The 16,708-nt window shown below is 40.4% G+C and overlaps 2 protein-coding genes across 5 annotated transcripts in view; both read right to left on the bottom strand.

The window, feature by feature from the left end:
• The window catches only part of LOC107805239 (protein FAR1-RELATED SEQUENCE 3), an 83,880-nt gene that overhangs the window by 244 nt on the left and 66,928 nt on the right, over nt 1-16,708 (bottom strand). The gene's annotated exons all lie outside the window — the stretch shown is intronic.
• Nucleotides 92-5,322, bottom strand: LOC107814498 (NADH dehydrogenase [ubiquinone] flavoprotein 1, mitochondrial). 2 transcript variants are annotated; one of them, XM_016639931.2, is made up of 3 exons: nt 5,175-5,322; nt 1,431-2,900; nt 92-440 (listed from the first exon to the last, which is right to left on the bottom strand). In XM_016639931.2, the coding sequence occupies exons 1-2, from the start codon at nt 5,175-5,177 to the stop codon at nt 1,443-1,445; spliced, it is 1,461 nt and encodes a 486-aa protein (XP_016495417.1). In that variant the 5' UTR covers nt 5,178-5,322; the 3' UTR covers nt 92-440; nt 1,431-1,442. The 2 variants fall into 2 exon arrangements, with proteins under 2 accessions (XP_016495417.1, XP_016495418.1); XM_016639932.2 differs by having other exon boundaries at nt 1,438-2,900; nt 5,175-5,313.

The raw sequence follows: 16,708 nt of genomic DNA, 5'->3' as shown, positions 1-16,708 counted from the left end.
CATCATCAAAATCCAAGTTGAGGTGAACCATCAACGTCTAACAAACAAGACGGAATGCATCGGTCAAATTGATCAGACACAACTATCGATATTGTCGGACATAAGAACTGAACTCTTACACACAACAAAAGACCTTAGTTAAGTACTGAAAAATTAGCAACGGAGAGAACAGACCAAATCTCATCCAGATGCTGTAGAATAGACGCCTCTGGTTTGAAGGCTCCAGGATTATTATCTTTATACAGGCTACCAAACGACCCCTAGATGTATTAGCTTTGAAACATGAATTACCCACCAACAATGTAACAGTAGTTTACACAAGCTTGACAACAACCAAAAAAAAAAAAAACAGCTCCATAGGGAATCTTTGCTTCCTGCTTTCCCTCCGACTTCCATATAACTGGTACTTCAAAATTTATTCCATGGTATCAAACAGCAAACTGAAAAAAGGAGAAACGAAACCATTATTAAATAGTAGCTATGACAAGTACATGTAACATACCCAAGCTGGTGCATAGAAATCATTATTTGACAGAGACAAGAAGCAAGGGGGGAACAGTAGGGGTGTGGTAGGGTAAAGCGTGTATGCTTCCAAAATTAGATGTCACTGCTTAATATTGCCAAAAGGCTAAGAGCTGGTTACAGTGACTCTGTAGCAATACAATAAAATGACTATTGACATTTGACAAGAGATATCCCTAACTTCATACATGAAGATGGAACTTGTAAAAGATTAAGATTTCTGTTCTGCTTCAATCATTTTGCTACATTCAATCAGCTCTATATTACAGTCACATCCTTCTGGCTTTATCTTTGTTCCTATATTTCAAGACTCAAAGAACACCACATTCCCATGCACAGGGTCATGTAAAATCCACTGAAGTACCAGTGATACGACTGGGCAGCATTTGAAATGTGCTGCTTCTTTTTTCTTTCTTTCTCTTATATTAATCAAAAAGAAGAGTTGCTTTTTATCGGTTGGGTAAAGGAAAAGTTGGCACAAATATACTGCTTTTTCATTACTATATAATTGAAGATTTGCATTGGTAAAGGAGAGGTCAGTAATACTACAAAAGGACAAATGAGAGAACTTCCTGAGAGGTGTACCTTGGAGTACTTTGTATTTTTTTTTTTGGTAAAGTAATAAATTTCATTAAAAGGAAGGGCAAAACATGCCCGCATATAAGAAGTACACCAAATAACTTGGAGTACTTTATAGTTTAATATGTTTTTTTAATAACCCAAAACAAAAGAGCATCAAAAAGACCCATTTGTTCCCAAAAAAGGACCGAGATATAAAGAAAAAGTACTTTACCTTTTTAGAAGGATGTTTTATCACATGGAGGATTCGTGGTTAATACCAATATTATAGAATAAACGTAACAGAAAGGTTCAAAAACCAACTTTTAACTTATTAATAAAAAAAAAACCTTTAACTGAAATCAAGCAGCAGCAGCCTGTTGTAGCTCCCTCTCTGCATGCTCCCTGATCCTCCTTTCTAGCTCTGGTCTAAAGTGCCTAATGAGACCCTGCACTGGCCAAGCAGCAGCATCTCCCAACGCACAAATGGTATGCCCTTCAATCTGTTTAGTCACCTCTTGGAGCATGTCAATCTCTTCCAACTTTGCATTACCTACCTTCATCCTTTCCATGATCATCCAAAGCCACCCTGTGCCTTCCCTACATGGTGTACATTGACCACAGCTCTCGTGCTTATAGAAGTACGAGAGCCTTGCAATTGCATCAACAATATCAGTTGATTTGTCCATGACAATTACAGCAGCAGTCCCCAACCCTGACTGCACAGCTTTGAGTGCATCAAAATCCATTAGTACATCCTCACATACGTTCTTAGGAATCAGCGGAACAGATGAACCTCCTGGTATAACAGCAAGTAAATTGTTCCAACCTCCACGAACACCGCCACAGTGCTTCTCTATCAGCTCCTTCAAGGGAATACTCATTTCCTCTTCCACCGTGCAGGGCTTGTTTACATGGCCTGAGATGCAAAACAGCTTTGTCCCAGCATTATTCTTCCGGCCAAAACTAGCAAACCACTCTGGCCCACGCCTTAAGATGGTTGGTGAAACAGCAACTGTTTCAACATTTGTGACAGTAGTTGGACAACCATAAAGTCCTGCATTAGCTGGAAATGGAGGCTTCAGCCTTGGTTTGCCTTGTTTCCCCTCAAGGCTCTCCAGAAGAGCTGTCTCTTCACCACAAATATAGGCACCAGCACCAAAATGAATATATACGTCAAAATCATATCCAGTTCCACAAGCATTTTTCCCCAACAATCCAGCTTCATAGGCTTCTTTCCTAGCCTTCTCAAGGCTCTTCCTTTCATTCACATACTCTCCCCTGATATAAATATAAGCAGCTCTAGCCCTCATCCCCACTCCAGCAATCAGACAGCCTTCCAACAACTTGTGTGGGTCGTGCCGCATGATTTCCCTGTCTTTACAGGTTCCGGGTTCACTTTCATCAGCATTGACAACAAGGTATGAAGGACGGCCATCCGTTGTCTTTGGCATGAAGGACCATTTGAGACCAGATGGAAAACCAGCACCACCACGTCCTCGAAGACCAGATTTCTTCATTTCATTCACGATCCAGTCAGAACCCTTGAGGACAAGGTCTTTTGTTCTGTACCAATCACCTCGCTTCATGGCACCTTTAAGGTAAGGATCATGCAATCCATAGAGATTTGTGAAAATACGATCCTCATCTTTAAGGTCACCAAAGTGAGTCTTCTCGGGAGGTGCAGGTGGAGTAGGTTGGGGGTTGCTAGCAGTTGATGCAGCCTGAGTGCTAAATAACCTACCATATAGGCCCCATCTTTCACTAGAACGCAGTACTAATGCAGTCCTTTGCAAAGAAAGAATGCCCTTTATAGGTGCCTGTGAGAAGAACATGACACAAATCAGTAATTTTACCCTCATAACAGACAAGAGATTGAGCAAGCATAAAAAGCAATATCGACGATAAAAAACAGAAGCAACAGTTCATCATTCTCTTACTGCTACTACCAAATTGTTCAACAATTTGATAATTTAATTTATATTATTTTTGGGTCAATTCCTTCACAAGCTTTTTTTGTTCAGTCATCCATATGTAAGGACTGAAACCGATAGTCGAAATCCTTTCAAGTGTTGCCTTCAGCCCTTGCCCATGCACTTCTTCTATAGTGAAAGATGGAGGAAGCTGCTATCCTTAACAAACTCATAATTTCCGTCAAGCTCTAAAAAATACAGATGCAACGAATATATTCTTATTGTTTTAGTTAGTTAGCTAGTGCATACCACCAAGAAGAAGAACAAGGGACAAGAAGTCTATCTGTACCACTTTCTTACTAATGTCATCACTCTCTTAGCTACCAAATCGGCGGGCAAAGAAACTATAGAAAATCAAAAGGCTTTCTTCAGCAAAGCACTAGTAGAGGAAACGAAAGCAATTGATTACCCATATCACGGCTTTATGGCTTGGTAGCCATGGTTTGGAAACAGTCTATAAGATGGTTTTGGAATGTGCACATGAAGAAAAGATACTTCATAAAATGCTGACTTCAATTTATGGGTTGTGAAAGTGTAGACCTGACCTCTCAAAACTATACAGATCATACTGATAAAGTTGCGAAGAGACAGAACTATTAGCATTCAGATAAACGTCCAAATCTAGAACATACGAACTTGTAAATCTAGGTCCACATATTGTCACAAAAGTGGTTACATTTAACTACTTAAGATGAAGATGACAGGTGCAACAAGTTATAGGGGGAATCTTTTTAAATTGGATGCATCGAATTATTGCCCAATCAATATGTCCATCAGCACTGTAGGGCTATAATTGATCAGGCAACATAGAACAAGAGGTGTAGATATTGGCAAGCTCAAGCGAAACTGTGCCCGCCCCCTCCAGTGGCAGCAGATATTTCTGCTTCAAGCATCAAATATCTGCAGACACTGATCACAATCCAAGTAGGGATTCGTACAAAGCGAGACAAATTGCACAGGAACCGGTGAGCTGTTGAGCAACATTAATCCATACTGTTTCACCTTCCTTTTGACCAAATCTAAGTAGTAAGAGAAAGAGGATTACAAAACCAAATACAGGGATTAATAGGCAGCCTTCAAAACTAAGAGAGAGGATTCAACCAATTAATCAACTATACCCACTCTAAAACTACATTAGGTCTGCAATCTGAATACTATGTATCTGTCCCATTCTATTCTTCAGTTTCAGATGATTCATCTTAGTTAGGTCCCTCCCTCCCTCCCTCCCTTCCTCTGACAAGGTAAAAGATTTTATTGTACTGCAATAAGTGCATGCATGGGTCTATGCATCATGATCGCAAAATACTCAGTCTCAACTGCTCTAGCAGATCTTCCACAACCCTCCTCTTTTCCTGGGCTTCGGATGGGGTATACTTTTCTAAACTCACGAAAAGCAGGTTCATAGATTGCAAACATAAGATCAAGAGAGCACAAAACTATTCACAAATTAACCGCTACAACCTGACACTAAAGGGAATTGGGTAAGGAAGAAACAAAAGTAATTTTTCCCTTTTTGGTGTGTATGTGTTTGTCCGTGTCCCGGGGAGGGAAGGGGAGGACATTCAGGAGGAAGACATCTCCAACTACACTGTTTTCAAAGTTTAGGTACTAATTTAATTTACATAAAAATACATGAGCCTTCCAAAGTGATAAAGTAAAAATCTTTTCTTTTCCCTGAAAAGAGAATTGCTTTCCTTGAAAAGGCTTCATTTCAAGTACAGGTGCAGACTACATAAATTCCTTGTAAAACACACACACACACAGAGAAAAGAAGCTACTGGGAATATGAATTTAGGAGTTCCGGTTAGGAATTTAGGTTCAAAATACCAACTTGCATAAGCTATAAAATACTCAAATGTAATTTAGGGTTTCTTCTCATACTTCTGTATAGGATACAATGGCCATTACCAATCAGTTAAACATTAACCTTAAACCCCATCTTTGAAGTTATCAATTCAATCAAAACCCTTCAAAAAAAAAAAAAAAACGAACAAACCAAGGAGGCATCAAAATGCATCTAAGGCATTTTTTCACAAAAAAAAAATAATTTCATTTCGATTTGGGTAGCCAAAAAAAAAAAAAAAAGTAAAAAAAAAATAGATATCGAAGAGAGGGACGTACCATGAATGTTGAAGCAGAAACGTGATGGAATCGGTGAAGTTCAGCTGCTTCTCCAGCAGATTACGGTGAGAACGAAGCTATTGTGAATCGTGGGCCTTGATTTCCAAATCTATTACTCCCATTTTAATTTAGATGACAGATAAAAGTCAATTTAACTAAAATTTAATGCTAAATTGAATTAGTTCAACTCAATATTTTAAAATTAAAATTTTAATATTCTATAATTATATAAAAAGTACAATAAATTATAATTTTTCTCATTTTAATATAATAAAAAAAGTATTTTAAAAAGTTAGTCAAACGAAATGTTACAATATTTTTTTAAAATATTATAAAAATAATTTAAAGCAAAATGTGTCATCTAAGAAGTGTCACAGTAAAATATTAACATGCCTCAAATTTTAGGACAAACCTCCAATAAATTTAAAAATTCAAAAAATATTTAAAATAAAAACAACTTACAAAATTTCACTGAATTACTGATTCAGTTATTTAAGGGATGGAGTGCTACATTTTTGGGCGGTTTAAAAAAAATATTTATCCTAAAAATTCAAAAAATATAATTACTCCAATTCAGTTAACATGGAGATGGACTTCCAAATATGGGTATCAAAACATAACTCTTATAACATAAAAACGTGGGCTCCTCCTTTTATTTTCTTTTCATTCCCTTTTTTCTCTGCTCAAAATACAAAATTTTATAAATATGACTACAACACTTCATGAAATCAGTCAAATTTCAAGTAACTCGATGCAATGGAATCTCAAAGTTAGAATCGTTCGAATGTGAAAAATCCCGAATTGTTTCAAGCCTGAAATACCATACTCCATAGATTTGATTTTACAAGATGCAAATATAACATATTCAACTTTACATAGTTCTAAAATTTCTCTTTTTTGCTGGTTTAATAATAAAATTTTCATAATAAACTATACTTGTCACACCTCCTTTTTCCCGATGGGGTAGGGGATAGGGAGTTTTTTCAATTTAAGTGACATTATTCGAAATAAAATTATTTATTTATTCAATTTATCACCAATATGATATATCGTAATAATGAATATGCTTTAATGCATACATTCTGTATAAAATACATGAAAATCAACAAGTTTCCTATTCTCTCCTGGTTTAATGGATACATTTTGTATAAAATACATGAAAATCAACATTTTTCCCGTATTCTTATACTACTTACTAAGACTAATATGAAATTTTTGTGTTGCCCACAGCCTAAATTGTGTAAGAAGTTGCTCCAATAATTCAATTCGTTTATATGGAACGAATTGTACCAATGTGATGACTCAAAGGGTCATCTTATGTTTTAGAACACGATTCCGTATTTTGAGGCCTTAAAAACCTTATTTATTTCTAATTCGATTTGCATGCGTAGTCCGGGCGAGATTCCGGAAAGCCTATATGGAAAATTTATGAAAATAATAATTTTTGGCCTATTTTAGTTGACTTCGGTCAACGTTTTGGACAAACGGACCCGGACCTATATTCTGACGGTTCTGGTGGTCCATAGTAAAATATGGGACCTGGGCATATGCCCGAAATCGAATTCCGAGGTCCATAGCCTGAGAAATGATTTTTTGATAAAAATTGTAAGACTGAAATTATAATGATTTTAAGAAATTGGTTAATATTTGATCTCGTTGGTATCGGGCCCGTATTTTGGTTTCGGAGTCCGGTACAAGCCCGTTATGATATTTATACCTTATCTGTAAAATTTGGTGAGAAACGAAACTGATTTGACGTAATTCGGACCTTTGGTTGAGAAAATAGAAGTTTTGAAACTTTCTTAAAAATTTCATGCAATTTGGTGCTAAATTCGTAGTTCTAGGTATTATTTTGGCGATTTGATCGCACGAACAAGTTCGTATGATGTTTTAAGACTTGTGTGTATGTTTGGTTTGGAGCCCCAAGGACTCGGGTGAGTTTCGGATAGACTATAGAGTGATTTGGACTTAAGAAAATTTGCTGGTATGCTTCAGGTCTGCAGACTTCGCAATTGCGAGGTCTGGCTCGCAAATGTGAGCCTCGCATTTGCGAAGAATTTCGTATTTGCGAAGAATTTCGTATTTGCGAAGCAGGGAAGGGGACTGGGTAGTTCGTATTTGCGAAGAATAGGCCCCATTTGCGGAAGTCCAGGTTCGCATTTGTGACTGGGACTTCGCATTTGTGATGGCTGCAGAAATACGAGGAGTTCGCATTTGCGATACTTTTCTCGCATTTGCGAGCTTCGCAAATGCGAAGCTCAGGTCGCAAATGCGAAGCTCAGGTCGCAAATGCAATATCTGCAGCTGATAAGTCTAGACTTAGACGGGATTTTTCATTCATTCTCCCATTTTTCAAAACCTAAACCTCAAGAGGCGATTTTCCAAAGACCATTTCTTCCCCAAACCATAGGTAAATGAATCTTAACTCGTTTCTTTCAATATTTTACTTCTTTTAACAAGATTTCATCCTAGAATCTAGAGTTTTTCATGGTGGACTTGGGGATTTTTAGGTAGAACTTAGAAATTTCGAAATTTGGGGATTTAGACCTCAAATTGAGGTCGGATTCCAAAACCAATTATAGATCCGGGCTCGGGGGTGAATGAGTAATCGGGTTTTGGTATGAATTTCGGGTTTTGACCAAGCGGGCCCGAGGTCGGCTTTTGACTTTTTGGGAAAATATTGGGAAACCTATAATTATGCATTGGAATTGATTTCTTTAGCGATAATTGATGTTATTAAATTAATTATGACTAGATACGAGTGGATTGGAGGTAAAATCTAAAGGAAAAACGGTAATTGAACTTTGAGTTGGCCGTTGGATTGAGGTAAATGGTTGGCCTAACTTTGACTCGAGGGATTATGGATCCCCGACTTAATTGCTATGTGAAATTCCATGTGCGTGGCGTATAGGTGAGGTGATGAGTATCTATCCGCCGCCAAATTATTTGTTTAGCCTGTTTCCTTCCCTGTTCTTAATATATTGTCTTCTTGCCTTAACTGCTACATGCTTATTGGTGTTTCCATGTTTAATTGCTTCTTGTTAAATGTTGTTTTCTTTATTGAAGATATTAATTATTCTGTAGTTTCATTGTACTTCATTATTAGTTTAAGTTGGCTTATTGGTGTTTCATGGAATATTATGGTTGGTCTCGCTGTGTAGTATTAATTGAGTAAGGTTTCATAATTTGTGTAGTCTTCTGTTTGCTTTGGTTTGAGGCTTAAATATTGTGGAGGGTTTTGAGCCATATTGTGAAATTCTGTTCTATTTGTGTGATTGGTACTTATATGGTGGGATCGTGTTGCACGCCGTAACAGGAGGAATAAGGGTGATATATATTGAGGAGGAATAAGGGTGAAATGTGATTGTCTGGTGGGATCAGATTGCACGCCGCAATATGATGAATAAGGGTGATATATTAAGGAGGAATAAGGGTGAAATGTGATTGTCTGGTGGGATCGGGTTGCACGCCGCAACATGAGAAATAAGGGTGGATTGATAATGAGTAATAAGGGTGAATATTAATACTGTTATTGTTTATATGGTGGGATCGAGATGCACGCCGCATCAGTTATTTGTTTATGTATCTTTCCCTGTTGTGAAGTTATTTTGTAGTGTTGTATCTCACTTAAGGATTGGTTATAGCTGGTACTGATAAGATATTTGAAGTTCTGTATTTATTTTTGTTGCAAGTTAGTGTTTCATTTCGTACCATACTTCATTTTCGTGTTATTATATATTGTATGCAGGTTATATTGTAATTGCCCCGCCGTAGCCTCGTCACTACCCTGTCAAGGTTAGGCTCGACACTTACCAGTACATGTGGTCAGTTGTACTGATACTACACTCTGTACTTTTTGTGTAGATTTTGGAGCTGGTAGTGGTTGATCATGAGGCCGGTCGCATACATTTCATCTAGGAGACCCAAGGTAGTCTTGAGGGCGTCCCCTCCTATGTTTCTACATTCCCATTTTCTTTTCTTTCGAAACAGATGTAATTTCTTTCAGACCAATGTTTGTAGATATTAATAGTAGGTTCGTGGATTGTGACACCAGTTTCTGGGTGGTAACAGTTTCGGTATTATTGACAGTATATAGATAATAGATTAATTATGTACTTCTGCATCTATTTTAGTTAAATTTATCTTTGTTAGTATTATACTATGAGATGTAAAGGAAAAAGGTGAATAAAACTCTAATGTTGGCTTGCCTAGCGAGTGCGATATTAGGCGCCATCACGGTCCCGATAGTGGGAATTTCGGGTTGTGACAAGTTGGTATCGGAGCACTAGGTTGCCTAGGTCTCACAATTCACGGACAAGCTTAGTAGAGTTTGATGGATCGGTGCTGAGACATTTGTGCTTATCCCCTAGAGGCTACAGAGTTTAGGAACAATTTCACTTCTATTCTTCTCTATCGTGCGATTTGATCTCTCACTGCTAATTGAACTCTCTACTTTTGTTCCTTCGCAGATGGCGAGAACACGTACCGCTTCTTCAGCTGAGCAGCAGCTAGAGCCCCAGTGGCATCTCCTACGAGGGGCAGAGGACGAGGACGAGGCCGAGGCCGAGGCCGAGGCCGTGCTAGAGGCCGAGGCAGGGGCAGGGCTCAGCCTAGAGCTCGAGTAGCAGCACCAGCGGCAGAGCCTTAGGTAGAGTTTGATGAGGAGGCTCCAGCCCAGACCATTCTAGCAGGGCCAACTCAGGTTCTAGAGGGGTTAATCGCTACCCCGGTACTTCAGGACGCTTTGGTCTGTGTAGTGGGCCTTATGGAGAGCGTTGCTCAGGCCGACACATTTCCTGTAGCACCAACCGTCTCTCAGGCTAGGGGAGGAGCCCAGACTTGCTACCCATACTCCATACCAGCTAGGTCGCCACCTCTTAATTGGGACCAGTTCTCTCAGCTATTTCTGGAGAAATATCTCCCTATCACTCAGAGAGAGGACTATCGGAGGCAGTTCGAGTGCCTTCAACGGGGTTCTATGACTGTCACTCAGTACGAGACTAGATTTGTTGATTTGGCCCGTCATGCTCCTCTTATACTTCCTACCAAGAGAGAGAGGGTGAGGAGGTTTATTGAGGGACTTGCTCAGCCTATCATATTGCAGATGGCTAAGGAGACATGGAGTGAGATTTCTTTCCAGGATGTAGCCAATGTGGCCAGACGGGTTGAGATGGTTTTAGCTCAAGGGAGTGGTCAAGGGTCTGACAAGAGGCTGCGTCACTCCGGTGGAGGTCGAGATATTTTTGGTAGGGGCCATCCTCCCAAGCCGTTTGATTCAGCACTTCAGACATCCCATGGAACTTCAGGGAGTCTTGGTCCTTATGTACCTTCTTCAGGGTAGCCAACTTATAGTGCACCACCAGATCCTATCAGAGCACCTCCTCTTTAGAGTTATTATCGCGGTCAGTCGGCCCGTCAAGGTCAGTCTCAGTTTCCACAGCCACAATATCAGGATGGATGCTTCGAGTGTGGTGAGTATGGGCATATCTGGAGGACCTGTCTGAGATTAGTGGGTGTTCAGTCACAGCATTAGGGTTCTCGTGCCATAATTCCGGCACCGCCTGCTCAGCCAGCTAGAGGTAGGGGTTAGGGATCCAGAGGTAGAGGTCATGCCATTAGAGGTGGAGGTCAGGCCGTTAGAGGTGGAGGCCAGGCCGCTAGAGGTGGAGGCTAGCCAGCAGGAGGCCGTCCCAGGGATATGGTTCAGAGTCGTGGGCCCCAACCCCGATGTTATGCTTTCCCAGCCAGGCCAGAGGCTGAGTCATCCTATGCTATTATCACAGGTACTGTTTCAGTTTGCAGTAGAGATGCTTCGGTTCTATTTGATCCAAGGTCTACATACTCCTATGTATCATCTTATTTTGCTTCATATTTGGTTGTGCCTCGTGATTCTCTGAGTGCTCCCGTGTATGTGTCCACACCAGTGGGGATTCTATTGTTGTAGATCGTGTATATCGTTTGTGTGCGGTTATTAATGGGGGTCTTGAGACTAGCGTAGATATCCGACTTCTCGATATGATTGATTTCGATGCTATTTTGGGGATGGATGGGCTGTCATCCTATCATGCTATATTGGACTATCACACCAAGACTGTGACCTTAACGTTGCTGGGGTTTCCTCTATTAGAGTGGAGAAGGACTCCTGGTCATTCTACCAGTAGGGTTATCTCTTATATGAAGGCTCGACATATGGTCGAGAAGGGGTGTTTGGCTTATTTGGCTTATGTTCGTGATTCTAGTGCGGAAGTTCCTTCCATGGATTCTGTACCAGTCGTTCGGAAGTTTCCTGAGGTATTTCCTATAGACCTGCCGGGGATGCCACCCGACAAGGATATTAACTTCTGTATTGATTTGGTTCCGGTTACTTAGCCCATTTCTATTCCGATGTACCATATGGCCCTGCTAGAGTTGAAAGAATTGAAGGAGCAGCTGCAAGATTTGCTTGATAAGGGATTTATTAGACCTAGTGTCTCACCTTGGGGTGCGGTGGTGTTGTTTGTAAAGAAGAAGGACGGGTCAATGAGGATGTGCATAGACTATCAGCAGTTGAATAAAGTCACCATCCAGAACAAGTATCCATTGCCGATGATTGATGACTTATTTGATCAGCTTCAGGGTGCCAAGGTGTTTTCAAAGATCGATTTGAGGTCTGGTTACCATCAATTGAGGATTAGGGCATCCGATGTCCCTAATATAGCTTTTCGGACTCGATATGGGCATTATAAATTTCTAGTGATGTCATTTGGCTTGACAAATGCCCCACCAGCATTTATGGATTTAATTGGATTCCTTTGTGATTGTGTTCATAAATGATATCTTGATCTACTCCCGCAGTCAAGAGGAGCATGAGCAGCATATTCGGATCGTTCTTCAAACTCTGAGAGACAGCTAGTTATATGCTAAGTTTTCGAAATATAAGTTTTGGTTGAGTTCAGTTGCTTTCTCGGGTCATGTTGTATCGGCAGATGGTATTCAGGTGGATCCTAAGAAGATTGAGGTCATTCAGAATTGGCCTAGACCTACTTCAGCCACAAAGATCCGTAGTTTCTTGGGTTTGGCGGGTTATCACCGTCGGTTTGTGGAGGGGTTTTCATCTATAGCAGCCCCGTTGACTCAAAAGGGTGCCCCATTCAGATGGTCAGACAAATGTGGGGCGAGCTTTCAGAAGCTCAAGACAGCTTTGACTACGGTGCCAGTGTTGGTGTTGCCCATGGGTTCAAGGCCTTATACAGTATATTGTGATGCATCTCGTATTGATCTTGGTGCAGTATTGATGCAGGATGACAAGGTTATTGCATATGCTTCGTGGTAGCTGAAGATTCACGAGAAGAATTATCCAGTTCATGACTTGGAGCTAGCAGCCATTGTTCACATGCTGAAGATCTGGAGGCACTATCTATATGGTGTATCGTGTGAGGTGTTCACGGATCATAAGAGTTTACATTATTTTTTCAAACAGAAGGAGCTCAATTTGAGGCAGAGAAAGTGGTCGGAGCTATTGAAAGACTATGACATCACCATCTTGTATCACCCCGGGAAGGCCAATGTGGTGGCCAATGCTTTGAGTAGGAAGCTAGCCAGTATGGGCAGCCTTGCGTACATTCCAGTCGGTGAGAGACCGTTTGCATTAGATGTCCAAGCCTTGGCCAATCAGTTTGTGAGGTTGGATATTTCTAAGCCTAGCTGTGTTCTAGCTTGCACAGTCGCCCGGTCTTCCTTGTTTGAGCGCATCAGGGAGCGGCAGTATGATGACCCTCATTTGCTTGTCCTTAGGGATACAGTGCGGCACGATGATGCTAAGTAGGTTACGGTTGGAGATGATGGAGTTTTGAGGATGCAAGGTCGTGTTTGAGTGCCGAATGTGGATGGACTTTGTGAGTTGATTCTAGAGGAGGCTCACAGTTTTCGGTATTCTATTCATCCGGGTGCCGCTAAGATGTATCAGGACTTTCGGCAGCATTATTGGTGGTGGAGGATGAAGAAGGATATAGTTGCACATGTAGCTCGATGTTTAAATTGTCAGCAAATAACGTACGAGCATCAGAGACCTGGTTGTTTGCTTCAGAAGATAGAGATTCCTGAGTGGAAGTGGGAGCGTATCACTATAGATTTCGTTGTTGGACTCCCACGAACTTGGAGGAAGTTCGACGTAGTTGGGTTATTTGTGATAGATTGACCAAGTCAGTGCATTTCATCCCTGTGGCAGTTTCCTATACTTCGGAGCGGTTGGCAGAGATTTATATCCGTGAGATCGTTCGTCTTCATGGTGTGCCCGTGCCTATCATTTCTGATTGAGGTACACAGTTTACCTCGCACTTCTGGAGGGCAGTACAATGTGAGTTACGTACATGGGTCGAGTTGAGCACAACATTTCATCCCCAGACGGACGGATAGTCCGAGTGTACCATTCAGATCTTGGAGGATATGCTCCTCCGCGCCTGTGTCATTGACTTTGGAGGTTCTTGGAATTAGTTCTTGCTGTTAGCGGAGTTTGCATACAACAACAGCTATCAGTCAAACATCCAGATGTCTCCCTATGAGGCATTGTATGGTAGACGGTGTCGATCGCCGGTTGGATGGTTTGAGCCGGAGGAGGCTCGGTTATTGGATACATATTTAGTGCAGGATGCCTTGGATAAGGTTAATATCATTCAGGATAGACTTCGTACAGCTCAATCTAGGCAAAAGAGTTATGCCGACCGTAAGGTTCGTGACGTGGCCTTTATGGTCGGAGATAGAGTGTTGCTTCGGGTGTCACCCATGAAGGGTGTGATGCGGTTTGGGAAGAAGGGCAAGTTAAGCCCTAGGTTCATCGAGCTTTTTGAGATTCTTGATCGAGTGGGAGAGGTGGCCTACAAACTCGTGTTGCTACCATGTTTATCAGCGGTACATCCTGTATTTCATGTGTCCATGCTTCGGAAGTATCACGACGATCCATCCCACGTGTTAGATTTCCACACTATCTAGTTGGACCAGGATTTAACCTACGAGGAGGAGACGATAGCCATTTTAGACCGGCAGGTTCGTCAGTTGAGATCGAAGAATTATTCTTTGATTCACGTGCAGTAGAGAGGTCAGCCTGTTAAGGCAGCTACCTAGGAGTCTGAGTCCGATATGCGGAGCAGATATCACCACCTATTCACCGGCTCAGGTACTTTTTTATCTCCGTTCGAGGACGAACTATTGTTTTAGAGGTGGAGAATGTGATGAGCCAATGGGTCATCTTATGTTTTAGAACTCGATTCTGTGTTTCGAGACCTTAAAAACCTCATTTTATTTCTTCTCGATTTGTGTGCGCAGTCCGGGCGAGATTCCGAAAATCCTTTATGTGGAAAATTTATCAAAATAATAATTTTTGGCCTAAAAAGTTGATTTTAGTTGACTTCGGTCAATGTTTTAGGCAAACGAACCCGGACCCATGTTTTGACGGTCCCGATGGGTCCGTAGTAAAATATGAGACCTGGGCGAATGTCCGGAATCAAATTCTGAGGTCCCTAGCCCGAGAAATAAATTTTGATGAAAATTGTAAGACTGAAATTGTATTGGTTTTAAGAAATTGGTTAATATTTGATTTCATTGGTATCGGGTTTTTATTTTTATTCCGGAGCCCGGTACAAGTCAGTTATGATATTTATACCTTATTTGTGAAATTTGGTGAGAAACAGAACTGAGTTGACGTAATTCGGACCTTTGGTTGAGAAAATAGAAGTTTTGAAACTTTTTTGAAAATTTCATGCAATTTGGTGCTAAATTCGTAGTTCTAAGTATTATTTTGGCGATTTGATCGCGCGAGCAAGTTCGTATGATATTTTAAAACTTGTGTGCATGTTTGGTTTGGAGCCCCAAGGGCTCGGGTGAGTTTCGGATAGGTTACAGAGTGATTTGGACTAAAGAAAATTTGCTGGTATGCTTCAGGTCTGCAAACTTTGCAATTGTGATGCGAGCCTCGCATTTGTGAAGAATGTTCGCATTAGCGAAGTAGGGGAGGGAAGTGGGTAGTTCGCATTTGAGAATAATAGGCCGTATTTGCGAAAGTCCAGGTTCGCATTTGCGACTGGGACTTCGCATTTGCGATGGCTACCGAAATGCGAGGAGTTCGCATTTGTGATACTTTTCTACCATTTGCAAGCTTCGCAAATGCGACATCTGCAGCTGATAAGTCTAGACTTTGACTAGATTTTTCATTCATTCTCCCATTTTTCAAAACCTAAACCTCAAGAGGCGATTTTCCAAAGACAATTTCTTCCCCAAATAATAGGTAAATGAATCTTAACTTATTTCTTTCAATCTTTTACTTATTTTTACAAGATTTCATCCTAGAATCTAGGGTTTTCATGATGGAATTAGGGATTTTTGGTAGAACTTAGGAATTTCGAAATTTGGAGATTTACACCTCAAATTGAGGTCAGATTCCAAAACCAATTGTATATCTAAGTTCGGGGGTGAATGGGTAATCGGGTTTTGATTTGAATTTCGGGTTTTGACCAAGCGGGCTGGGGCTGGTTTTTGACTTTTTGGGGAAAAGGTTGGGAAACCTATAATTATGCATTGGAATTGATTTCTTTAGCGATAATTGATGTTATTAAGTTACTTATGACTAGATACGAGTGGATTGGAGGTGGAATCTAAAGGAAAAGCGATAATTGAACTTTGAGTTGGCCGTTAGATTGAGGTAAGTGTTTGGCCTAACTTTGACACGAGGGATTATGGATACCCTAACTTAATTGCTATGTGAAATTCCATGTGCGTGGTGTATAGGTGAGGTGACGAGTACCTATGCGCCGCCAAATTATCTGTTTAGCCTGTTTCCTTCCCCGTTCTTAATATATTGTCTTCCTGCCTTAACTGCTATATGCTTATTGGTGTTTCCATGTTCAATTGCTTCTTGTCAAATGTTGTTTTCTTTATTGAAGATATTAATTATTCCGTAGTTTTATTGTACTTCATTATTGGTTTAAGTTGGCTTATTCGTGTTTCATGGAATATTATGGTTGGTCTCGCTGTGTAGTATTAATTGAGTGAGGTTTCATAATTTATGTAGTCTTCTGTTTGCTTTGGTTTGAGGCTTAAATATTGTGGAGGGTTTTGAGCCATATTATGAAATTCTGTTCTGTTTGTGTGATTGGTACTGATATGGTGGGATCGGGTTGCACGCTGTAACATGAGGAATAAGGGTGATATATATTGAAGAGGAATAAGGGTGAAATGTGATTGTCTGGTGGGATCGGATTGCACGCCACAATAGGATGAATAAGGGTGATATATTGAGGAGGAATAAGGGTGAAATGTGATTGTTTGATGGGATCGGGTTGCACGCCGCAACAAGAAGAAAAGGGTGATTGATAAGGAGTAATAAAGGTGACTGTTCATATTGTTACTAATTATATGGTGGGTGTTGATACCCAATTTTTCTCTATATATTTTTAATATGCATAAATACTTTCAAAATAGCATATATATGCATATATAAGAATGCACAAGGTTTTTATAATTTTTCTATAATTTTAAAGATTTTAAATTAATTTATTTCCTCC

Source organism: Nicotiana tabacum, chromosome 8, assembly GCF_000715075.1.
Source record: "Nicotiana tabacum cultivar K326 chromosome 8, ASM71507v2, whole genome shotgun sequence".
Classification (NCBI taxonomy): domain Eukaryota; kingdom Viridiplantae; phylum Streptophyta; class Magnoliopsida; order Solanales; family Solanaceae; genus Nicotiana; species Nicotiana tabacum.
The sequence above is the reverse complement of the archived record's forward strand: the minus strand, read 5'-3'. Positions and strand labels throughout refer to the sequence as shown.